At 39.7% G+C, this 25357-nt stretch overlaps 1 protein-coding gene across 8 annotated transcripts; it reads right to left on the bottom strand.

Annotated features, from left to right (window-relative positions):
• Positions 1-25322, bottom strand: ktn1 (kinectin 1). Of its 8 annotated transcripts, none has more exons than XM_008400189.3 (35): positions 25161-25322; positions 19480-20147; positions 19109-19264; positions 18904-19020; positions 17727-17860; positions 17483-17587; positions 17254-17394; positions 17061-17167; positions 16145-16289; positions 14795-14891; positions 14520-14704; positions 14351-14440; positions 14202-14239; positions 14014-14104; positions 12950-13018; positions 12807-12844; positions 12626-12716; positions 12432-12500; positions 12302-12339; positions 11538-11628; positions 11325-11431; positions 11139-11235; positions 11021-11061; positions 10842-10932; positions 10056-10142; positions 7419-7508; positions 7226-7312; positions 7053-7142; positions 6883-6975; positions 5685-5768; positions 5444-5527; positions 3314-3397; positions 3132-3224; positions 2935-3045; positions 1-938 (listed from the first exon to the last, which is right to left on the bottom strand). In XM_008400189.3, the coding sequence occupies exons 2-35, from the start codon at positions 20144-20146 to the stop codon at positions 909-911; spliced, it is 3738 nt and encodes a 1245-aa protein (XP_008398411.2). In that variant the 5' UTR covers position 20147; positions 25161-25322; the 3' UTR covers positions 1-908. The 8 variants fall into 8 exon arrangements, with proteins under 8 accessions (XP_008398411.2, XP_017158035.2, XP_017158034.2 ...); XM_017302546.2 differs by having other exon boundaries at positions 17727-17857; positions 18904-19017; positions 19109-19267; XM_017302545.2 differs by having other exon boundaries at positions 18904-19017; positions 19109-19267.
• Between the last annotated feature and the right edge of the window lie 35 nt (positions 25323-25357).

Here is a 25357-nt window from a genome sequence, read left to right on the forward strand (position 1 = left end):
TTTATTAAGCATCCCTTTTATTAACATCACCCATTACAAAAAGAACAAAATCTTCAGTGTTAATGGACTCAGCCAACAATATAGTAAGTGTTGATTACACACGATATGGGACGCTCATTTCTAAAGTGGATGAAGTTGGATTAAAAACCTCTTAAATGTGCCTGGTCTTGTACTCCAAACTCTCTTCTCTGTGGAGCTGCAGTAAAGGCGGGAGAAAAATATGTCACCATGAATACAGTCACGTAGTGACCCATCTCGCATGCAGAGAGCTCTACTGACTCCCTTCTTTCCCCAGGAAGTATTGAGCCAAGGTACGCATGGAGCAATCGTGGCGGTTTCTCTTGTTGGTGAGCAAATCAACAGAACAGTGTATTTCAGCAGGTCCTAAGTGGTACATTTAAACAATACATATATTTAAGTTAAAAGGAAAAGAAACAGAAAACCCCAAAGTTTGTTTCGTTAAGCTGGGACCTTTCATCTCTGATCTCTCCAGACAAAACAAAAATCTACTGTAGTTTTCACAAGTATGTCACTGGAAATTATACAGGTGGATTTATAACAGAGGAATGGTTGCCACACAGTTTAAATAATGCCAAGGGTCATTTTTAAAGTTTGAAGTAAAAAAGAAAATAATAGTAAATCAATTGATGAAGCTGCAGAAGAGGAATGTGGCTGGAGTGGAGAATTGGGAGTTTTGGTACCGTGCTTGGAGTGTTAAGAATAAAACAGAACCTCTGCCTGGTCCTGTGTAGGCCGTCAGACAAGAGGCCATCTACAGTTCAGGCGAAGAGGACAGGGTTTGGGAGGAAGTGAGCAGGAGTGACTGTGTGATGCGGTTGTGAGGAGGCTGAAGTTTGCAGGCTGTCTCTGTATTGCAGTCGGTGTGCCTGCGTGGCGGCATCCTCTCGTTATACTTTCTGTTGATCCTTCTCAATCTCCTGGAAGAAAATAAACCGATTCAGGCTGAGCATTCAACTATGCTGCTAAAAGCTGATAAAACAGGAGGATGTGTAGTAAGCAACATGTCTTAATTCTGACTTTTCGTTTACAGAGGGAGCCTTAAGTTTGGTCCATTTCAGCTGGATTTTATATTCAGACAAACTCATAATTTAGCCATAAGTGCAGCTCTTAAGGATAAGTTGCTTATACCTTTGTATCGTTTGCAGAAAAACATGATTGTGAATAAAGTTACTGGTAATACTTTGATGATGTACATAGGCCTGTCGCGATAAACGATAAATCAATTAATCGCACGATAAATTAAACCTATCGACCTCATTTTAATTATCGGCTTTATCGTTTCTTCCTGCCTTTTATTCTTTCTGTTGATGATACTGAATGAAAAAAGGCTCCGCTCCGGTGCTCTCCACTGACCCTCCCTTCCTCATTTCCTTATTGTAATGTCCAGTGCACACTACACGAGTTGTCGGCTAACTGTCGGCCCATTTTCAATCTTTCTAGCTGCGATACTCTTCCCTGTTAGGCCATTTTTGTGCAGTGCAATGATGACTGCATGTGTTTCTTTAGAGATAACCATGGTTCACAGTAGAGAAACAATGATGCCAAGCACCAGCCTCTTTTTAAAGTGTCCAGTGGTGTCATTCTTACTTAATCATGACAGATTGATATGCAGCCCTGTCCTCATCAACACCCACACCTGTGTTAATTAAGCAATCACTGAAACTATGTTAGCTGGTCCTTTTAAGGCAGGGCTGCAATGAAGTTGAAATGTGTTTTGGGGAATAAAGTTCCTTTTCTAGGCAAATATTGACTTTGCAATTAATTGCTGTTAAGCTAATCACTCTTTATAACATTCTGGAGTATATGCAAATTGCTATTATAAAAACTGAAAGCAGTAGACTTTGTAAATATTAACATTTGAATCATTCTCAAAACTTTTGGCCATGACTGTAGATCGGAGCGGCCACGACAATCTACCGTAACACACCACACACTGCAGGATGATCGGTTACGAAATCACCAGCGACAATCTTAGATCGGCCAACATTCTAAGATTGTCGTAAGGGGAAAAACGGGGCAAAAAATCGTGTAGTGTGAAATATTGCATCAGGTAGTTGGATGTGCCTGTCTTCTCTATTTAAATCTAGTGATTATTGAACGGCAATATAGTATACAGACTTCATAATCTGCACTCTTTTGGTTGAATGCAGTATTTATTTCCATTTTGGCTTTAGGTTGCTTAGTTTTTATTCAAGTACGTTTTTTGTTAATGGAGACTGAGAATCCATTTTATTTTTGTTTTTGGTTGTTTTGTTTATTTAGTTTATTAGTTCCAGTGTTACGTGTTCTTTTGAAAATAAAGTGCATCTATCTATGGCAGTAAATCGCATGCACTATTAGTCATTTCCATTAAATCTGTCAAAAGGTCTTGAAACAATATTATCATTTATCGCAATAATTTTTTAGATAATTAATCGCTCAGCAAAATTTGTTATTGTGACAGGCCTAGATGTACAAGCTCCTTGTTAGTCAGGGTGCATTTACACCAGCCCTGTTTAGTTTAATACAACTCTAGTCAATGTGTCTGGAAAGTCTGATTTAATGGGGAGGGAAAAAGAAAAAAAAAAGCAGCATCAAAACCTCGGTCTCGGTTTGGTTGATGTGAACTATGATGCGGTTCGAATGCATAAGTGAATGCAAGTAGACCAGAGACTGCTCCAAAAGCAGGAAGCAGACCATAGCACAGGGCATTCTGGGTAAATACAACCAAAACAAACGCTTATGTCTAACGTTAGCAGGAGAAATGGCTCGTGGTTTTTCTAAGACAGCAGAAACCTGCTTGTCTTTTTAATGCAGCTGATAAATCAGTGGAAAGGTAAAGAATCAGATTTTTTAAAATAAGGCCAGTGTGTTTTAGCAGATCTTATTAAAGCTGCAGATGCAGTGCAACATTTTGTCAGGAAGGCAACTCACCCCCTGTTGTCTCTTAGCCAGTTGCTGGCTGATCACATTGAGCAACTGCTGCATTTCTCTCACTGTTTGATTCAGTCCCGCAGTTATTCTCTCCTTCTTGTCAATCTCCTCCTGTAAGACAAACATCAGCTGGTTTAAAGCAGATGCTGAACCACTAAATGTTACTACTACTACTACTACTCTTAGAAAACACTTACATGTTGTGATGACAGGTTGCTGTTCTCTATCAGGGCAGTGTTTTCTACTAGTTTTGCGAGTTCACTCTGGATCTGTTCAAGAGACTGCTGGGCCTGAGTGAACAATAAACAATGTTCATTAGCATTATGAGCTGTGGTTTAACCTGTGTGAGCAGACGCACGAAAGAAATTAGCGCCATTACCTTGTACAGGTCTCCAGCTACTCTTTGCCTCTCGTTTTCCTCTGTCTCCAACCTGGACAGCGTCTCAGTCAGCTGGGTTTTCAACTGAAGACAGACATTAAGCTTGTTCCTCAGATTATACAAGAAGAATCAAAACAGTGGAGACACACAGGTGCATCTCAAGATTACTCAAATGATTTGATAGAAAAAGGATTAATCACACACAGAATGATACATGTCAATACATAATTTCTATGAACTTTGATGATTTTAGCTTACAGCAGATGGAAATCTCAAATTGAATTTCTCAAAGCTCTGAGAAAGATACCAGTTGTCCAGCAGACGGTCATTAACACACTGGATGAGAGGACGCCACAAAAGGTCATCACTAGAAAAGCTAGCTGAACACAGTGCTGTGTCAAAGAATATTAATGGAAAGTTAGGTGGAAGGAGAAACTGAAGAGTGTGGTAGAAGAAAATGTTAATTGAAGAATTTGTAAGTGATTCTGGACTGCAGATGGGGACATATTCAGGATGTGGACTACAATGGTTAAATTCCTCGTTTGAAGTCATTCCTGAGTCAGAAACACTTTTATCTGAGTTGATATTCTAATTCATTAAAACTCATGTGTTTGCAAAAATGTCATGGATATGTGAAAATGCCCATGACGTGGTAGTCTTTTAATGAGTGTGTTCAAACACAGGAACAGCACTGTGTCAGTATGACCTTGTTGCAACAGAGGAATGATGTCATAATCCGAAAAGTCCAGTTTGAGTAACTCACACACTGACAGGACGCTTCCGACATTTTAACGTTACACACCGACTGATAGGAAAATATGTTCCTGCAGGTCAGGAAGGTCTCTGCTGAAGTCAGTCATTCCATGATCTTCAAAGCTAAAACTTTATGACTGTTGTGCAGTTTGATGTTCAGATGTCATGTTAATTTCTTCATTCTTTGGCTGCAAAAATGTGGCTATGTGAACAGCTCATCTGACGTTTGTGAAATTCCAACAGTTGTCAGGAAGAAGGTCACATCCAGTAGTACTGCTATTGGTCTGAATAGCAATACTACTATTGCCATTACAGTTCAAAACAGGGGGTGGATTTAACATATAATGGTGAAAAAACATCTCCAGCACCAGTTGAGCAACAGACAAAAATAGTTTGAAGATTGAGGCTTTAGTTAATTACTGCGGAGACCCATTTTTGGCATCTAAAGAGAAAATGTTTAGTGGTGTGAGAAAGACGAGTAGAATACAGATGTGGAAAAGGAAAGGTTAGTATCGCAGCAAGTAGAAGGAGGATCTTCATTCAGAATCTTATGTCTTTAGTTTTTGTTGTTCAGGATGTTAAAGTGCCTTGCAGAAGTATTCATGCTTCTTAAACTTTGACATATTTTCTCATGTGACAGCCACAAACTAATGTATTTAACTTGGATCTGAGGTGTTGTAGTATGCGTGCATTCAGTCAATACTTTTGTAGAAATCATTTTCTCTGTAATAACAGCTGCAATCATAGTTTGCTGTATGTTTGAATCGGCAGAAATATATGTAGATTTATTCTTCCTTACACAACCCCTCAAACTCAGTCAGATTGGGAGGAGTGGTCTGAACATCAATTTTTACATTTCTAAGTAGATCAGATTAAGGTCTGGGCTTTGACTAGGCCACTCTTCAATGAACATGCTTTGCTTTAAACAATCTATTGTCGCTCTGATTGCACGTTTCGGGTTTTTGTCCAGGTCAAACATCAACTTTGCTCCAACTCAAAAGTTTTTCTGATGCTTTTTTGTTCACCAACATTCCAGAACAAATTGCAAATTGTAACATGGAGAATAAAGTTTATATAAAGTCATGGGACTCAACTTGTTCAAGTGGATTATATTTAAAGGTGTTTAAAGTAAAAGATAGTTGATACAAATGCATGTCATGCATGTTGAAAACCATGTCAAAATTTTCCTTCTACTGAAATAACTTTGCATGCTAATTTTGCTGGTTTAGCATATAAAATTCCAACAAAGTTATAAGTTTTTAAAAAGAGTAAACATACTTCTGCAAAGCACTGCATGTTGGCCCAAAGTTAGGCAGCAGACAGTGAAACCCAGAGAGGCGCTAAAAAAGCTCCAGCCAGAGGATCATCCATGCTTACCAAAGCCAGCTCCTTATTCTGTCTGAAAGCCTCTGTACATGAGCCATCAAGTCTGGTCTGCAATTCAGTCAACAGATCTTTGAGCTGAAATTAAGTTTGACATGTTGTTTAATGGAGGTCTGTGGGAAACGATCCAGAGTCTAAAGAGTCAAACTGGATGATTGAGGAATAATCTTGTAGCTGCAAAACCCTTCGAATGATCAGAGGAACAGGAGGAACGTTCAGTTCAGGTTCTGCTCACCTCTCTCACTTCTGTCACATACGTAGCGCTCTCATTCTCTGCCCTCTCCAACTCGGACTCCAAGTGCTGCTTCTCTCTTCTCAGCTGCACCGTAAACAGAATTACAGAACAATTAAACGAGACAGTGCACAGGAACGGTGAAAGTTTAGACAACAGAAGTGGACTGAAGTGGATTATCCAACTCTGTTCAGTAAATTGGAGCCACTTTATGTCACCAGGAAGGTCAAAACACAAATGGATCATTAACATACGCATAGCCACAATACATCAGTTCATCCATTCTCACACACACCGTAGCTTGAGTGAGATCCTATTCTTAATCCACAGGGTTTAATGTTGCAGGCTGTTCTTCTTCAAAGGCTTTTCAAAAAGATTTTTTTTATGGAAATTTTGGATCATTTTCCAGGAGACCATTTGTGAGATCAGACACTCATGTTGGACAAGATGTTTCTGCTCTGGACTCATTTGATTTTTTTTTAATCATACTGGAGAACAGAACTTCTCTGGTTTAGAGTCCAGATGACATTCATCACACATCTGAGACTCAAGAGTTGTACTTGGAGATAAAAGGCTCAGATGCAACTGCTCGCCATGGAAACCTTTTCCATGTAGCTCTCTACATGTTGATCTTCAGCTAATCTGAGGGTTGAATGAAGTCTGGAGATCCAGAAGTGCAGAAAAAGGGTGATCTCCTCTCACAATGCACCTTGGCATTCACTGACCCTGCTGTGATTTTAAGAGGCCTACCGCTTTGTGACTGACCTGATGTCATTCCCAGGTCATTTCCATTTTGTTGCAACCCCACAAACCGTTCAATGTGGAATATTTAGAAGAATCCATGTGGATTCCCCCTTATTCCACAGTGGAATCTGATCCCAATACTGGAATTTACTGTATGCCTAAAAGTAACGCATTCTTTCACAGATGTATTTAAAGAGAGAGAGCCTGTATATCTAGGTTCTGCATGATGGAAGTGCAGAACCTAGAACGTTTCAATACGTTTGTTTCTACTTTCATTTTTTCCACAGCTTTTGGATGCAACAAGAACAGCAACAGTGAAGGAAGCTTTAGATTTTATAACTTTTGTTAAGACACTTTTGTCAACATTGACTAAAGAAAAACTGGAAAAAAAGGAACAAACACATCTGTGTTGTGATCTGTAATCAGCAGTTGTTTCTTTCTAAGCCTGAACACACACCTCTCTGACATCTTCCTGTGATTGTTCCAGCTTAACTTTCCAGCGAGACTCCTCCTCCTCGACGCTGCTTTGCAGGCGCTGCAGGATGCCCTCCTGTGGACACAGCAGGAATAAGACCTCAGCTGGAGGAAGCTCTCCCCATGACTTCAAGACTCAAAGAAACATCTTACTGTCTCTGCCAAAACCTTCTTGTACGTCTCACAGTCCTTCTGTAAAATCCTTTGGGTTTCCTCTGCTTCTTTCAGTTTCTCAGCTAATTCCTGCAGGAAGGACAACATTTCTTTACTCATTCAGAATATAAAAAGGACAGCTGGCAAACTTAGGCTTCCTACTCTTAACTTACCTCTGACTCTTGTGCTGCTTGTCTAGCCGATACGACCAAGCTTTCAGCCACCGCAGTCTCGAATCCCTGTAACCACTCCTGATGGTTCTGAGGAACAATTTGTGGAAAAAATTAAAGTCAAACATGGCAGAAGAACAAAATAAATAAATAAATAAATAAATAAATAAAGGCAAAAATGCAGCGTTGTCGATACCTGTTCAGAGGGCAGAGGCACGTGGGGCAGAAGTCTGTGCAGAACATCTCGACACTCGGCCTGGGTCTGAGTCAGCGCTGCATGGCTTTCCTAGAAAGCAGAAAGTACAGAAACAAAAATACAGAGAGAAAGTGCGTTGAGAACTGTGATGATTTGATTCAGGCGATGCGGCAACAGGGCCCTCTGCACTTATCCTGATGTAAACGAATCATTTCTTCATCATTTTGTAGATTAATTTCATCAGTGTTTTAACTAGAATCAACTTGTTTTTATTAGATAAATTAAGCATATGCTATCCCATTTGCACCTTTCAGCATGCTTAGAGACCAGGAGAAATCTTTTATGGAGCATTGAGTTGCTGAGAAAAGTGATCAAAGGAAATGCAATTAATTGCAAACTTAACTGATTATTAACAGATATTAAAACTGCTGCATTTCAGCACTGCCGCAAATTGAGCAGAAAGCATTTTGTGGCAGAGCAGCTGATATCGCTGTCATTCTGATTCGCTGAGTCAACCAGAAACCCCCCACAAAAAAACAGCCATTTTATCACATAACCAAAACCATCAAGTTTAGTTGTTGTTCAAAAAGTTTCAGGAGGTGCAAGAAAGACTAATCTAAAATATCATTTGCACAGGAGATAAGAGCTGTGACCAGTGCAGAGCTTACTGAGACATGGTCGCGGGAAGGTATGAGACCAAAACGGACACTTTTTATGAAAACCACAATCAGGCAGCAAAACAACCGTCTGTCCAAAGAAGAAAAGATAAATGCTACCATGTCACGGCAACAGTAATGTCATCTGATGGGTTAGCCATCATCCAAGGGAATAGATTCGTTTACAATCTTGCTTCAAAACTCTAGCAGTGAATAAAGAATAGTACTGAACATTTTCCCTATGAAGCAGGAGTATTTTCTTAGAAAAATGTTTTTCTCCCAGCACCATAGAGCAGAATGTCACAAGGTAAAAGTGACTTGGGGATCAAAACATTTGCATTTTTTAGGATCTTTATGGAGGAAACTTCCCAAATTACAGTCACTTCAATGTCTGAATTACAGTTTTGATTAACTTGATATACATGTAATCCAACATATCAAATGCGTATAGTAAGAAAAAATAGAAACATAAAAATAATGAATGTTGAAACCTTTGTAAAAGAGGTACATTTCTGTTATTTTCTCTAAGATTTTGTGTCTATAACTAAACACAAAACTTGAGATTTTGAGCCTCTCATTATCTTTAATTTCCCAAATAAGTAAATAAATAATTGTTCCTCCTTAAAAATGACCAAATTAACCCAGAGCTTTTCGATAAATGCAAAAGGAGGCGTCGCACGACTGGGCTCCTGGCAATAAGCTGATGTCACTGATTTTCACTCTCAGCAGTAACACTTAGCAAAGCTGAACAGAACTTGAACCGTCTGAAAATACACAACAGCAACACAGAAAGTACCAAAAGCACCAGGCTCAGACCAGAGAACGAGCTTTCTACTTTATCACAGCAACATTGTGATGTTTGGACGAATGTGCTAACCTACTGCTGTAGGAGGATGGCAAAAATATACACACATCACTGCAACTGCAAATAGAAACCGCTATCCGACTGCAAATTGACCTGAGACTACGCAAAATGTAAGGTAAACTTGTAACACTTTATTTGAAGGGATGTGCATAAGTCTGACATAACACTGTCATAAACGTGACATAACATCTGTCATGAACATGAACGAGTCCTTATGAATGTCTGTGACTGTTGTCATGAAGTGTCATTCGGTAAATTACACTTTTAATGCAAAGCTGCTTTAAAAGTTGCATTAAAAGTCCATGAAAAGTGCCAACTTTGCATGATTTTCTAAATAATGACAATTTAATGCAACGTTGGCACTTTTCATGGACTTTCAATGCAACTTTTAGAGCAACTTTGCATTAAAAATGTCATTATTTACCGAATGACACTTCCTGGTAACATTCATAGACATTCATAAAGATTCGTTCATGTTCATGACAGGTGTTATGTCATGTTTATGACAGTGTCACGTCAGTCTTATTCACATCCCGTCAAATAAAGTGTTACCGGTAAACTTAGCTAAAACATCCAGTTGCCCCAGTTTCTCTTGATGGTGATCAGTCAGGATGTCTTTGCGAGTACAGGGCTGCTGCATATGGATTAAACATTTTGAAAGATTAAATAGAATTAAAACAGAAAAGAAACTGCATTGTAAGGAGTCGTTTTTGATTAGTTGGCAATATTGGAGAAAACATGCCATGCTTAATGACAAGACGACAGAAATAAAAACATGAATCTTGAGCTAATGACATCTAGTGAATGACTAAGTCACTGCACACTCATTGCCTGTCTTTTGGTTTAGCAAAGCTTCAGAAAAATACTGGAACAATCTGACATGCAACAAAAGGATCGATCAGATTCGGCAGCTGGAATTAAAGCTAATTAAAAATCGGGCCATGAAAAGAGGAGAAAGAGCAAAAGTAAGGTAAACGAGTATGCAGTGTTATTATGGATGATGATGATGCAAAAAGAAAATAAACAGGGTCAATTATGGCAAAACACAGACATTTTGGAGGGGGAATGCATCAGATTGGATCTAGAGTGAAGCAGGACTGAGATGAGGTGTCGAACCTTGACAGCTTTGCTGAGTTTTCCTTGAAGCATGGACTCGGTGGCTGACAGAGCCTCCATTGCACTCCAGTTTTTCTCCCGAAGCTCCTGTTTTACAAAGTCAGTTCCAGAAAGATACTACTTTCAGTTTAGCCTCAGGGAAAAAGCAGTTAGTGACCCCCTAAACAAAGCCTGATCCAGAATGATTTATTACATTAGAGGGAAAAAAACAAACTCCAACTGCTAAAGGAACAAGAGGAGAAGAAATTTCAATCTTCCTAATGTATTTGTCCCAAATTCCAATAAAGAATATAAAAGTTTTGCGATTGCAATGTGATAAAATGTGGGGAAGTTCATGAGGTATAAAAACTGCATTTACAGAGTTCTTAATGTGAAAATAATTTTTCACTGATGCTTTATTAACAGTTTCTAAAATTCTGAGTCATTCACAACAACAACCAAGCCTGCCGATACTGGATCCAACAGTAAGAACAACACGAGGAGACTGGAAGCTCTCTTTTGCAATGCTCAGCTTATCAAATCCAAATCAAGGTAGAAAAGATACTGATGAGTCCAATTATGCTGGACTCCCTAGTTTTCCTACAGAGCACATTCCAGCTAAGAGATTCTAGCTGAACAGAACAAAAAAAGCAAACCAGTTGAGAATAAGTGACAGTGGAGAACAGAAACTATGGAAATATGCAGTGTTCGGACCTGAGGAGGGGGAACGGTTGGTGGGAACATTCAGAGGACAGGGGAAAGAGTTTAGTGTTAATGTGTTACAAGTCAATCCTGCAGGAAACCTACGTTATTCTTTTTCCTGTGAAGCTCCAAAGCGTCCTTCAGCTCAGCCAGCTCCACCTGCAGACTGTCCACCTGACTCTCTTTCTCAGAAATCCTGCCAAACAGAACAGCCTCTGGTTTTTAAAGCTATTCACTATTCTCAGTATAAACTTCTTAAACCTGAGTGGCATCGCTTCACTTACGCTGCGAGGAATGCAGGGCTTGGTGTTGCAGAGATGGATTGCTGTGTGAACAAGCCAGAAATTAAAACAAAATATCTTCTGATAGCAGTCATGTGTAGTTTATAAAAACCTTCCTCACCTGCTGTTGCATCTGCTCCACTTTTTCACCCAGATCCTTCGTCTTTACCTCCAGCTCAGTCTGAAGCCTCTGAATTTCCTGGTCCTTTGCGGCTAACCTGGAGTTCAGAGTTTCTCCATTATGGTCAGATTTGGGGAGGAAAATGTAGAAAAATGGAATTCAATGTAAAGAATGAGGTCAGCTCACTGAGACTGGAGCTCCTGAATCTTGGTACCCTTACTGGCCATCTCTTGCTGCTCCTGTTTTTGCTTTTCCAACTCCTGCTGAAGAGCAGACGACTGCTGCCGTAGAGTCTATGAGATACAAGAGGATAAAACGAGCTCAAAACGGGAACAAAACTACACCAATGATGATCATCTGTGAAAAATGCTCAAATTGTTGTTCCGGAAAGGCCCAAACCTCAACTGTCTTCTCCATGGTAGAGCTGCTGGCTTGTGCTGCTTGTAGACTCTCCTCCACCGATTTCAGCTTCAAATCTTTCTGTTGGATCCTAAACATCAGTGACACCAGGACAAAACAAAAAAATCTTTTACAAGCCTTACAGAGTCTCCCAGTATTATCAAATACACTGTTTTTCAACCTTAAGATTTAAAACAAAAAGAGTAATCTGTTGATTAGGTCTTAAAAAAGAGCCAACCCACATGCTGTAGTAAAAACCTTCGACTAATAATTTGTATAGTACAGATACAAGTAAATACACCATAGGACGTTTTAAGTCTGTATATTGAGAGCATAATAGAACCGAAGTTAAATTCTTGTTTGTTTGCACAAACTTGGCCAAGAAAGCTGATTGCGATAGATCACTGGCTGAAGTCAACATGTCAAACATCTACTGATGTCTAAAGATGCAACAACAATAGCAAGTGGTTGCGTGTGTTTGCTGGACAAGAGAAAGTAACACTAAGCCTAGATCTCCATTTTACGCCTACACTTGACACTTTGGACTTTCTGATAATGTTAGAAATGTCACTCGGCCAGATGTTAATAGGATTGCTGTAGCAACTTTCATGCAAATATTAAAAAGATTTAGCTACAAAGACAACACATTCAGTTCTCCTGAGATTATCAGAAAGGAATGTGTGGCTTAATGGTGCTTTTACAGGTCAGGATAAAACGACTTGTTACAAACCAGGAAATATTGGAATTAGATTGATTGATCTTACTGTTTTTGGAGTTCTTCCACTTTCAACTCTGATGTAGCCTGTGGTTAGAAAACAATACAATAAACATGTGAAAGGACAAGAAAAAATCTGTTAATTATTTAAAAAATAAATAAAATAAACCAGATCTCACCTGTTCCGCCTTCTTTTTATTAAGGTCATCTATTTCATGTCTTAGCACCTCATTCTCTTCTTTCATAGTCTGCAGTTTTGGGGGAAGAAAGTTAACGTTCTGATTTTTTGTCGGGGGAGTTTTTCCCCTGGGAAAGAGATCAAAATGTTCACAAATTAAAAACATGCCTGTTCTTTTCTAAAAACTGGCATTACCTTCAGCTCCGCCTCTTTGTTGGCCACTTCAATCAGCCCCTTCTCCAACAGTCCCTCAACCGTTTTTATGTTCTCCTCTTTCTCTTGGACACTGCGGAGGAAGCAGGTTTTCACTACAGATCTTTTGTTTCATAAACAAAAGTCACCGGCAATAAAAATATAATTTTTTTTCCACACCCACCTCTTCTGGATCTGGTCCAAGGCCAGCTGGGAAGCTTTCTGAAAGGAAAAGGATCAAAGCCAATATGTTTAGGTGTGTAATAAAGAAGAATAATGTAAGGGGCCTTTAAATGTGTTTAGCGAAAAAACAAAGCAGCAGCTAACCTGTTCAGTAATCTGTGCCTGCAGATTCTGAATCTCCACCTTCAGCGACAAGTTCTCATTGTGCAAAGTCTAAAAGACAAAACAGCTCCGTGGATTTCTGAAATACTCAATCCAAGAACTTTGTCAAATTTGTCACATTAAACCCTACATTTTTGTTTCTATTGGGATTTTATGTGATAGATCAACACAAAGTGGTGCATCGTTGAGAAGTGGAAGGAACAATTTTAACACGCTTTATGAAAATAAATCTGAAAAGTGTGGCATGCATTTGCGTTCAGTCCCACTGAATCAATGCATTCAATAATTACATTTAACTCCAATTACAGCTGCAAGTTTGTTGACAGTTTCTAGACGTGCAAAGCCAATGGAGATAAGAATAGCATGATGAATTAAAATTGATCTTTGAGAGGCTGTGCTTTCATTATTATGCCTTTACAAGTATGTTACTTGAAAATGGTCTCAAACAACAATAGGATCTACAGCAATAACTTCAAGAATAATTTATCAATTTATCTTCCAGCAAAACCTGTTCTTGTGACAGGCCTAGTTGGGATGCTGTTTTAAAACCCAACCCATCTTTAGACTTCTCTACAACTGTTTCCTTAAGCTGTTTGATACATTCTCTAAAAAAACATTTAAGACCTCAATAGCACAGCTGTATTTATACAGAGTACAGATGAGACAGGTTTACTCCATTTACCAATAAGTTGGTTTCTGAAGGCAACTGGTTGAACAGATGTATCACATTACAGAGATCTGGTTATAAATTCTTGGCACGCTTTTCAATTTTTTGTGTTGTAAAAAATATTGATATCCATGAATCTTTTTCCTTCCAGTTCTCAATTATTCTCAGTGCATCTCATAATATTCCAACAACCTACAGAGAAGTTCATGGTTGCAAGATGAAGCAAAGAGGAAAAAAAAAAAAAACAAGAAATGTGAATAATCTTGCAAGGTGAACATCAACAAAATGTCTTCCCAGCATGGTAGAGAACACTGTGATAAACTGCCTACAGACTAACCAGTGACATGTTAGCACAGGAACCTGAAGCTTTAAGACATACCTGCATGTTAGTTTCTCTGCTCGCTCCGCTGCTCCTCTCAACACTCAGAGAATCCTGAAGACTCTTCCGCTGCAGCTCCTTTTCAGACAGCCTAGGTGGAGGTAAAAATATTCAAATACAAAAGATCACTGTACCGATCTCCGATGCCAACACATTTGGTGCAATCCGAGGGTAAAAGACTTGCTTACAGCTTCTGTAGCTCCTCAATGTGGGACACGTGTTTGGCCTAAATGTTGAACAGAGAAATCTCATTAGCCTACTTGCGCTCAGATATGTAGGTTTTAATCTTATTGCTTTCAAAAGAGAAATAAAAGACAGGTAAAAAGCCGGCCCACACCTGTGAGGAGATCTGAGCCTGCAGGTTTTCATTCTGGGATTTTTGTGCTTCGTTGTGAGCCTGAAGAGCTTTGTTCTCATTCTTAAGTTCCTAGTAAAACAAATTGGAAGAGTTATTTCCAGATGGAGTGCGTGATTTGTCATATTCTGAATTGGTCATAGCAGCTTACCTGAACCTGGGCCTGCACAGTTTCATCCGGCACACTGCGCTGGGACATCTCCATCAGCTCCAACACCCTCCGCTCCAGCTGCTCTTTGGAGAGCATGGCCTCATTCAGGTTGCTGTGTAGAGTCTGGAGTTCCTTGTTTTTGTTGTTCATCTCCGTCTCGGCTGCCAGAAGTTGGCTGTGAAGCTCTTTTAAAAGAAAAAAAGACATAAAGTTACTCCACTTGAACAGGACTGAGAATATATAAATGTTTTCTGTGTGACAGGATGTTTAGTGACCTTGCTTGGAGGCCTGAAGTTTCTCTCGTTCAGCGTTGACATTGTGGAGGAAGTTCTGCAACTCTTCCCAGCTTCGCTTGGCATCCTGTAACTGGGCCTGGGGATGACGAGGAATCAAGCAACTTTATAACAAAAGGCATAGTAGAAGAATGTTTGTTTTCTTACATAAAGCATATCTCAGTATCTATATCTTTATAAATATTAAGATTTCTAGGATCTCAATGCTAAAGATTGCCTTGTGTCTTGGTGGCTTCAGAGTTCTTCATAAATATTTCGACCCATTTCTCTTCATCCGAGGTGACAGTCTGGGTCAGACGAGTCAAACAGACACAGTCAGGCTTTCTAAATAAGGCCACAATAGGCTTCTGAAACGGCTCTGCCCTCAGTCCAATTCAAAATGTATCCACCATGTCTAAAAGCCAGAGCTGTTCCAGGAAAACATTTAGATGACTGGTCAAATAAGAAAATAAAATTATGCTCATGGCAACAAAAAGTGCGAGGTTGAAATGCAACATGCTAAAAAGATATTTATCAGAATATAAGGTGTCCTGACCTACTACTTTTAATGCCTTGAAACCAAATAGAAAAATTCTGCTATACAGTCAAAATGGACACCCAGTTCTTTTTTAATTCAGGAAAGTTGTTGTATAATCTTTACACTTTGGAAAGAGAATGGCTCAAACTCATCTCTAAATGCTCAAGAGTGTAATACCTAATGATAAGTAGGGCTGGAGATTTATCATATTGTATTTATCATAATTTATTGTTATAAAAGCGTATTACAATTTGGAATGGTTTTAAAGGTCAGTATTTGTGTTTGTGTGGCTCTGATTGATGTGTCACAATTATACAGTTATCTAAAAAAGTAATAAATAGTTTTATCACTTTTATCGTTATCGCAATGGTAACACAAAATATCGAGATAAACTTTTAATTCATATTGTTCACTCCTAACGATAAGTGTATGTAAACATCTGAGTGGGAATGTATGTATCCTTTAAATTGCCTTATCAAGGTTAAAATGTGTGAAACCCAAAGCTTGGTATACGTCTGGAGTTCACTGCAAAGACCTGTCTGCATCAAGCCAACAGGAAGGGTTGATCCGAGTATTTTACAGGAAAAAGTCGTGTTTATACAAAGCTTCAAACATTCCAGCTTCCTAAGCAAGCAAACCCACCCATCTCAGGTTTTGTTTCCCACAATCCACCCTTGGACTTTTACTACAGCTTCCCTCGCCACTTCCCCACTAATGCTGCCACACCCACTGACCAGATCTGAAGCTAAGCTGCACTCTTCTGTGCCGAGGGACCCTGGAGCAGAAGGTAAACACACACATCTGGCTTAGCGTACCTCCAGCTGGGACACGTTCTGCTTGTAGCTGACCTCCAGTGACTTCCTCTGGTGTTCCTCCTGCTGCAACTTGCTGTTGTTGTCTGCCAGTTCTTTCATCAGGCCGGCGTACTCGGAGCGCAGCTTGTTCAGCTCTGCAGAATTCCTGTCAAGAATGTAATGCTAAAATTGCTCATGGGCAATATTTTGGGAAACTGCCGAAGAAGCAAATCATCAGCAACCCACTAAAAGCATATTTCAGTGTGAAAAGGGGTAGGATATATTGGATATTTTATACGCAAAGGCAGATCAATACCGATTTCCAAAAAACACAAAAAACAGCTACTTGAAAAAACTCTTGTATAACAAAAATTAAGAAATCAAACCAAAAGAAGGAAATAAATGTAAATGTTCAATCTCGATAGATTAAGTATTATTAATCAATCATCTTTATTATCTCAGAGGAAATTTGTGTGCAGCACAGTAGGAATAAACGGAAAATAAAATGAAAAAAAACAAAACACATTTGATTTGTTTATATTTAACTTGCAAATAATCAATAGTAAAATTTATTGAGAGTCCCAATAAAGGCAACCCGGGTACCACCAGTAGGCATTGACAGATTCATGGATCAACTGATGGTTTGAGTTGAGTCACTTTCAGTGGTACTCTGCAGAAATGTTGGTGTCATTTGAAAGGTAAATGCAAAGTGACACCTATGTGTTAAGTGTAAGAACCACTGATCTAAGTCATAATTGTAAAGTACTTCAGGAATGCTACAAAATTGTCACAGAAATATAATTTTTTGGAAATCATTCCGTAATTATTTCCACGTTTTTCAACTGCATACAAATATAGTATACACTTTAAGAGAGTGAACTATAATAATTCAAATATTTAGATTCTGACAGATTTGACCCAGAAGTGCAGCACTAACTTGCTCTCCATCTGAGTGGTGGCTGAGCTGACCGCGTCCCTCAGGATCCCGTTCTCCTGCTGCAGCCGAGTGATCTGGGCTTCCAACTGCTCCCTCACCTGCTGAAACTACACACACACACACACACGTGTTACATTTCACATCAGTTACTAAATTAAAGCCATTTTACTGAATAGAGGAAGTTAGGTTTCACCGATTTTTGCATATTCTGTAGCTCCTGGTAGCTGCCCTGTGCTTTGGCCTGCATGCCGCCCAGCTCCTTCTCCATGGCGACTCGCTGGTCTCTCATCATGGTCTCCATTCTGCCAGTTTTCTGTTTCTCAAGCTGAAGCTCCTAAAGCATTTTTTTAAAAATCACAAGGGAAAGCTCAACAAAACAATCCATACCTTATAAGTGAAGGATTCTTCAGAGCGTTTCTGACCTGACTGAGCTGCTTCACTTTGTCTTTGGCGATGGAGGATTCCTCCTGCAGAGTTACAAGAAGTTTCTCTCTCTCCTGGGCCGCCGGGTCAGGCCTCGCTGTGGACTGGAGGTTACAGCGATAGAGGAGAAGTGAAAAGCAGACAGGGGAAATTCAGTAATGATTTTCAGGTTTATCAGCTGTATTCAAATATTAAGACATGCCATTTGTCACAGCTGTGTGGTTTGTGGTCCAGTAATCTTACTTTGTGCCAGGCATCCAGGGCAGTAGGGTTCTTTTCTCGGAGGAGAGCGATCACATTGGTAGCTTCCGCTTCTGACAAAGTCAGGCTGGACAGACCAGAAAGCAGCTCCTTCAGTTTCACTTCTGTGTTCCCTGCTAAGTCACAAAAAGGTTGCTGCTGCAGTTTATTTATACAATAAAAAGTCTGTAAATGTTTGACAGGTAATGGAGCTTTAAACTCTCTTTGACTGAGCTGCAAAACCTAACCACATCAACACATTGAACTCCACATTGAATGTGGAGTTCAATGTGCAAACTCCACATTGAACTTTGACCAAGACCAGCAGAAGAACTATTAAAACAAAAATGTTATGATGTAAATTATTATAGGAAAAAGAGCTGATCTGACAGTTAATCAGCACATAGATATTGATGCGCTAAAAGAAAATAAGCTGACAGAATCTGGCGGATCACAGAGTGCTCAGCCAGTTCGGTTTGAGGAAAGTTGAGTGGAAGGAAAACATGGTTGAAAAAGGAATTTGGAAGAGGAAAAAAATATATATCTGTAATAGAGAAAGTTCAGTCTATTAAAAAAATTTCAATCGTATATAACCTCAGAATTTAGCCTCAGCTGAAAAATAAAATCAGTTTTTCCACCACCAGTATATGACAGGGTTCTCTAAATCTGTAAACGTCACACTGAACCTTATGCTACTTGAAATCCGAGTTTCTCTACTCTTCCTCTTTAATCCAGGAGTTCTAAATGAAATGCAAAACTTTCCTTTGGTTTGAATATCAGACTGGATCACTGAGCATCAGTCCTGCTCTTAGCCAACACTCATCATGCCTCTGGTTTAGCAGTGGCTTAACACAAAGAATGTAGCAGCTGCAACTCCTGTTCTGGAAAGGTCTGTGTGCGGTGACTCCAGCCACAGTCGAGTGTTTGGGACTCTACTGTAAGCTCAAGAAAGGGTTTGTGCACCTTTCTTTACCAAATGTTTTCCTTCCACTCAGCATTCCATGAATATGGTGGGAAACAGCGTTTTCATAAGCCAAAATTAACAGGAGTCAACACTTGAATTACATCACTCTGTGTGAAATAAATGTAGGAGTTTTACTTTTGTAACCTAAATGAATGAAATAAACTTTACTAGCCACAGCTGGCCAAAAAGGGTAAAAAAATCTAAACTATATCTTACCTTTATCAGTCTCATTCTTCTGTTTCTTGCCAGATGCTTTAGGTGGTACGTCGTCATTATGAGCTGCCTGGTGGTTGGAGGCTGATGCATCTCCCAAAATATGGGCTTCCTCTACTACTGTTTAGGGGAGAAAAAGATTGAATCTATGAGCCTTAAAGAAATCAACATCTGACTCAGATAGTGAGATTGTTTTGATCATTTTTACCATGCTCTGTCTTCTGCTTTTTGGCAGAGTTTTTCTTTTTGCCAGTGACAGCCGTTGGGTTGACACCGTCAAGAACTTTGGTTTCGGCCACTGAAGGAGCTTCCTTTTTGCTTGGAGCTGGAGCTTGCTCTGCTTTCACCTCAAGCTGCTGGACGTCTGCTTGAAACAGAAAGAAGATTTAGGGATACACTTTTCAATCATTTACGATACAGACCAATTCATCTAATATGGAAATATTAAGCATAGTCAATCATGCAACATATATTGGTTTAAAATCTTTGTGTCAATATTGGGATGCATTAAAATTTTGATATTTACACTCAAGGCTATCCCTTGCTAAACCAGGCTAAAAACTCCACTTATTTACTAACCCGCCTCCACTTTCTGCTTCTTCCTGTCTTTCTTCTTCCCAGAGGTTTGGGGAGGAGTTTGAGTTTGAACAGGAGCCTGAGCAGCTTGGACCTGAACCTGCGACTCCACCTGTGGAGGAGGTGGGCTCATCCGTTTGCCTGAAGTTGGAGACGTCTCTGTCTTGTGGCTGACTGGCTTTGAGTCGTTCATTTCCGACTCCTCTAGGTTGGAAGCTGCTGCAGCAGCAGCTTTGGCAGCAGCCTTGGCAGCCTTTTTCTCCTTTTTCTTCCTCTCCCTTAGTCCAGAAGTAGCCTCTGGAGAGACCGAAACTTCGGCAGCAGGTGCAGGCGGGGATGGATCCGGGGTAACCACAGGTTCAGGTTCCTCCTCTGCCTCCACGTTAGAGCCAATGACGTCAGTCAAGTCAAAATCCCGCAGGTCTTCTTCAGACTCTCCTCCACCACTTCCCCCACTGGCGGTTTCCTTCTTCTTGCTTTTCTTCTTTTCGTTCTTCTTACGAGAGTCTGGCTTGGTCGGTGGCAGCTTGAGGTCTCGCTTCTGCCGAGCCAGCACCTCATCGTAAGAGGTTTCCTTCATGAAGAGCCAGAAGAAGAGGAACATGAGGGCGATGACCAGTGTGGGGGCCAGGATGAGAAGGTACTGAGAGTCGTAGATATCCATCGCCATTCTGAGGAGAGGAACAAAAAGAACGGTTGGGGTTTTACAGGTGAGACTTCAACAGTCGAGCTTCCAACAAGATGAGGGTTACAAATACATCCAAACTGATTTGGAAGTGTATAAAAACTGACAAGGCTTCTAGAATGACCTCAAACCTGTAGAAACCCAGAGAAGTGGGCAGAAACAATTGTGATTAATACATCAACTATTGAAATAATCGTCAACTAATTTAGCAACTGATTAATCGTTTACTGGGATATACAAACTCTAAAAACAACCATTTGCTAAAAAAGAAAACAAATTCTCAAACTCTTCAAGTATCATAATTTTGTTTCCCTGGTTCAAATTCACTAAATTATTTCCTATTTCCTAAAACTTGCATTTTATGAAATAAAATTGTCTCTCTTATTTAAAATAGGAATTGAGTAATCTGTTTATTTACATCTTTTAATGTATGACTAATACTGTACATAAAAAAATCTTAAAAGGTTAAATGAGAAATCTGTAGAATGTGCCATCTTTTAAATCCAATTAATGATCAAAAAAGATTATAGAATAACCGATCACTAAAATAATCATTAGTTGCAGGCTATAAAGTACATGTCCATTAAGACTACATAGAAACCTTAAACCATGCTTTTAGTCTGTTGCACATTTTCATCCAAGACTTGATTTTTGCTCTTTTTGTAACCACATATAAATCTGTGCTTCTGTGTGACATTTCTCCATGTGTGGTGGGTCGTTGTTTATGCTGAGGGTGGCGAGTGAGAACTGACCTTACCCTATCTTAGCGATATGATCCAATTAGACCACACTGCCCCTGCCAGACAGCTTAACGACTTCATTACATACTGTAAGTTCACAGAGGGAACAGAGAGAACTGAAAACTATTCTGTTAAAGCCAAAAATGTTAAACAAATATTAAAAATGTCTGCTTCACTCATTCAGACTGAAACAGGAACAAAATAGGTCAACACCAAGCAAAAGGCAACTAGGCTAACATTCGTACGTTCTCATTTAGCCACTTCCCTGCCGTTCGGCCTCTGTAAGGACAAGCCCCCGCTGTTCTAAACTTAAACTGGATTGGATTTGAAAGGGGCAAAAATATACCGACATGAAAGTGTCAGAGGCTGAACACCGCTCCAGCTGCAGCCGGGAACTTCAGTCCTTTTATGCCAGAGGAGAGGATATTCATCTGTTACATTCTAGATATCTCTGAGGATGCAATAGCCTCAGATGTAATCAATTTAAAATCCATAAAAACACATTCTTCAGAAAAATGTGCCTTTGCTCTTCCTAGTTCCCATTTGTGTTCTAGACTCAAATTTTTAGATTTCTTTCCACATAAGCTCTTTTTTGGGTTTTGTCAGCATATTCTGCAAATCATGAAAGCATGATGCAGAAGTTGGCTAAACAATCAAGCAGTGTGGTAATGGGAGAATTATGCCATTTCCATGCAGAATCATTTCTATGACAAAATATATACCACTAGATTTGTTATATATAAATGGTGTAAGTTACACTAAATAGAGATTTCCTAAAAGCACAGAGTGTAGTCTGTGGTGAATTCATTATCCCTAAAAAATATTAATTCACAAAAAGCTCTGGCTTAAAAATTTGATCCAAAAATATCTCAAACCATAAAAAGTTGGAAAATAGCTCTATTTTTGTTTTTGAATAAAGTGTGCAGTAGGGCCAGGAGATAAAAAAAATTTAATCTCAGATTTTTTTATACCACATCCGACTCTTGATTTTTCTCAAAATTACAACTTTATTCTCTAATATTACGACTTCATTCTGGTAATTAAATTACCATTACTGGACAATTTACAGGTTTTCCTGTTAAAACAATGCTAAAAATCTCTTTTAAATTAGACAAGCTGATATAGAGGAAAATGATATAAATATAGCATCTTTCAGGCATGAGAGAAACAGAAAAAGAAAGTTAAAGTCTGTTTAAGGGTTGTGTCAGCAGTGTACACATCTGATGAGAAGTGACCTGAAATTCTGCACAATCCAGTCAAGAGCTGTGGCCGACGTTCAGCATAGGAGTCAGTGTCGTAGAGCAGGCCTTTAGTAATTTGGATTAAGAAGATTACCCATGATAATAGATGTAAGAATAACTTTCCACTGCAGGGCTTCCTGAGCACTGACAGGCTTAGTCTCACAGTGCAGCACTGATTGTGTTTCACTCCAAACCTCCAAAACCTCTGATCACATTTCACAACAGAAAAAGAGACATATAATTAGGTCTGTTGCAAGCTTAGCTTTATTTGGCTGCAAAACCAAACTTTTCATTGAAAGAAAAAGAAAAAATCTAAATATTTGCCCACAAAGCAATTCTAATGTGCTTTATAACTCGGATACATCCTGAAGCTGGATTTCAATAGCGGATTAATTAACTGCGGCCTTGGTCTGAGTCGGGGACGCACCGATCAGGCTTTTCATGGCTGACATCCATTTTCTTTACGGTCTAACCTCCTGGTAGTCTGAACCCAACCAAAAATAGAAGATTATCTCCATTTATTCATCCAAATACATGCTCTCTACCTTTAGATTGTTTTTCACCTAAATAGAAGAGCATCAAAATGTTTGGTGTGTTTATAGACTGAAAATAGATGGGAGTGACGAGTTTAAAAGCATTTAAATGAAGATAGAAGAAACATCTGATTTTTCAGAAACTCAATTGCCAATAGATAATGACGGCTAATTAAAGAATATTTTGGGTAGTTCTGTGTTCTGGTCCGTCAGTAGCTCTGTGTGGTACATTTATGTACTCTTCCTCTATGAACCGTTTGCCTTTTAAACAGTATCAAGCCAGTGATCTCATTAAGGAGTGCGTAATTTATTTAATGGTTCTCTCATATTCTTAGTTAGAATTGGGCTTCTTTTCAGAATAGAAAAGTGGAGGAGCCAGTTAAGGTACTCCTAGATGTCATCCCGGTGAGGCACATCCCACCAGGAAGAAAACACCCAGATGAAAACCCTGGTCACACTGTATGGACCTTCTATAGAAAACATCTTCGAAACATAAAGTCTTTCAAACCGTCAGTAACCCTTGAAGCAACACTGAATGTTGGCACAGAGACGATGGGTGGAGTAGGTGGTGTAAAACTCACAAGCTTGTTTCCTTTCGTTTACTTCTCACTTTCTCCCAGTCCTGGGACTAAGAATGGAGATTTCATGCGTTCCCTTATGGAGCTGGAGCCTCGTTCCAGCATCAAAATGAGCCTGGAGGACAAAGCCCTCTCGGGCTGTTGGCTCCCCGGAATCTACCCACTTGGCTGGCCAGGCCTCATATTTGGCAGGCGAGGACACAGAGGCAAGTCCTGATAACTATCCTGCCTGAAGTCCAAAACAAGGCCATGCAACACTCTAAAGTTAACATCTCTGAACTGGCAGCAAGCTACTTAAAAACACTAACTAAAACAATAAGTAAATGTTTTCTTAACCTGGACCTATGAGTGAAAATTAACTAAACCAATTGAAGTTTTCACAGGAACTATTTAAAAAAAAAACAGGAGCTTAAGGACTTAAGATTACTCTAACCATTGCTACTAAATAAACACCATATTACAGTTGAAAATAGGTCAGTTACTAAATAAATTGAACTGCCATTTATGTATACTTGTTACTATAGTAACATTGCATTTTCTTTGTCCTTTTTTGTTTTAAATAAAAGCAATCAGATTATGTTACACAATTTTGTCTCAAATTTTAATGCAGATAATTTGATACAATTGGGTTTTTACTCAAGGTTAGAGCATAAGAATCTCAGAACAGCCCACACCTACGTACAAACTGGACAGTGTGTTTTAATACACTCAGAGACATGAACTCCAGTCAGACAAAAAGCTCTGACGCAAGGTAGAGGATAGATAGATAGATAATGTTCAATCTTATCAATAATCTGGTTCATAAACTGAATGAATCAAAGTACACGGTATACGTGCTTGGTTATGGAGGAAAACATTAACAAATCAGAAGCCATGCTTTCATTTTCTACTCTACCTGGGCAAAGCAGCCTTGAGAAATAACTTATCGGTAGACAGGGATCAGATAAATGGAAACAACAAGACAAAACAAACATCTTCAGTCAGAATCGAGGAGAATTTAAATTTCTGTGCTTTTTAAGTTTCTTAAACTGTCACTAAGTAGATCTTGGTTGACTTTCCAATGAGTCCAAAGTCCCCCTAGCACCAAAGAGGCCTAAATGTCACAAGGACACATGCAGATATGAAGGGTTTGGCAGCACACATGTCACTCAGTGTAAATACCAGAAATAGTTCATAGTAGCTTAACTTGTCTTTGACACAGGGTGGTATCCTTTACGCCACCTCGGCACCCTCAGGTGCAGTACTAAATGTGCTAGCTTGCTTGGTCATGCTTAACACTAACCGCAGGGCGAGTGATGGCAGCTGGTTCCACGTCAACTCAGAAGCGACACTCCTTAAAACGAAAAAAAACTATAAAGGTGTCTGATCTTACTGGTGTGATACTTTCCACGCTATGAAATTAGTCATCAGAAGCAGCAAGCAAGAATGCTCACAACCTCACTTCCCTAAAATGTCCTGGCAGGGTTTGTCCTGTGAACCGGACGTGGTCAGTATGAATGACCTCACTTTCTAAATTTTCTTTAAGTTCAAAGGGACTATGAATGAGCTAGCTAACAGAGCTAACTAACGGTTGACCACTCTCATGCTAACCGGTCAGTCAAGTTTAATACACCGGAAATATCTGTCACTATAAATGAGCTGACCAAGACAGTGAGTAGGAGGAATAGTTTGGTTCCCACTCAGAAACACTCATTCCTCTCTGGAGGCGTGGACCTCTTCCCTGACGGGCCTCGTACTATCCCAGCCTCCCTCTCTTTAAATCTCTGACCCGGCGCACTGCTTCACTCTTCCGCTGCGGCCCGTTCCCAGGCCTGCGTGAGAAGCTAAAGAGCAGCTCTGACCGGGACAAGCGGTTATTCTCACCAAAAATTACCGATAACATCTAAGGAAACCGCAGTCGTGAGTACCTGTGGCTTCAGTTGTCTGTTTCCGTTGCTCGTGGTTAAATGGCGTTGTTCTGCGTTGACTCTGGCACACTCCCGACTTCCCAGGGCAGCTCCAGCCTGGCTTTCTCCTGCGCTTGCCGTCACACTCTCTTGCTCTGCTGTTTCTGGTTTGCGGGGGCGGGTCATAAGCAGCCTGATAGGGAGCGCTCGTTTTGTGA

Source organism: Poecilia reticulata, chromosome 22 (genome assembly GCF_904066995.2).
Source record: "Poecilia reticulata chromosome 22, P_reticulata-male-v2, whole genome shotgun sequence".
In the NCBI taxonomy this organism is placed as follows: domain Eukaryota; kingdom Metazoa; phylum Chordata; class Actinopteri; order Cyprinodontiformes; family Poeciliidae; genus Poecilia; species Poecilia reticulata.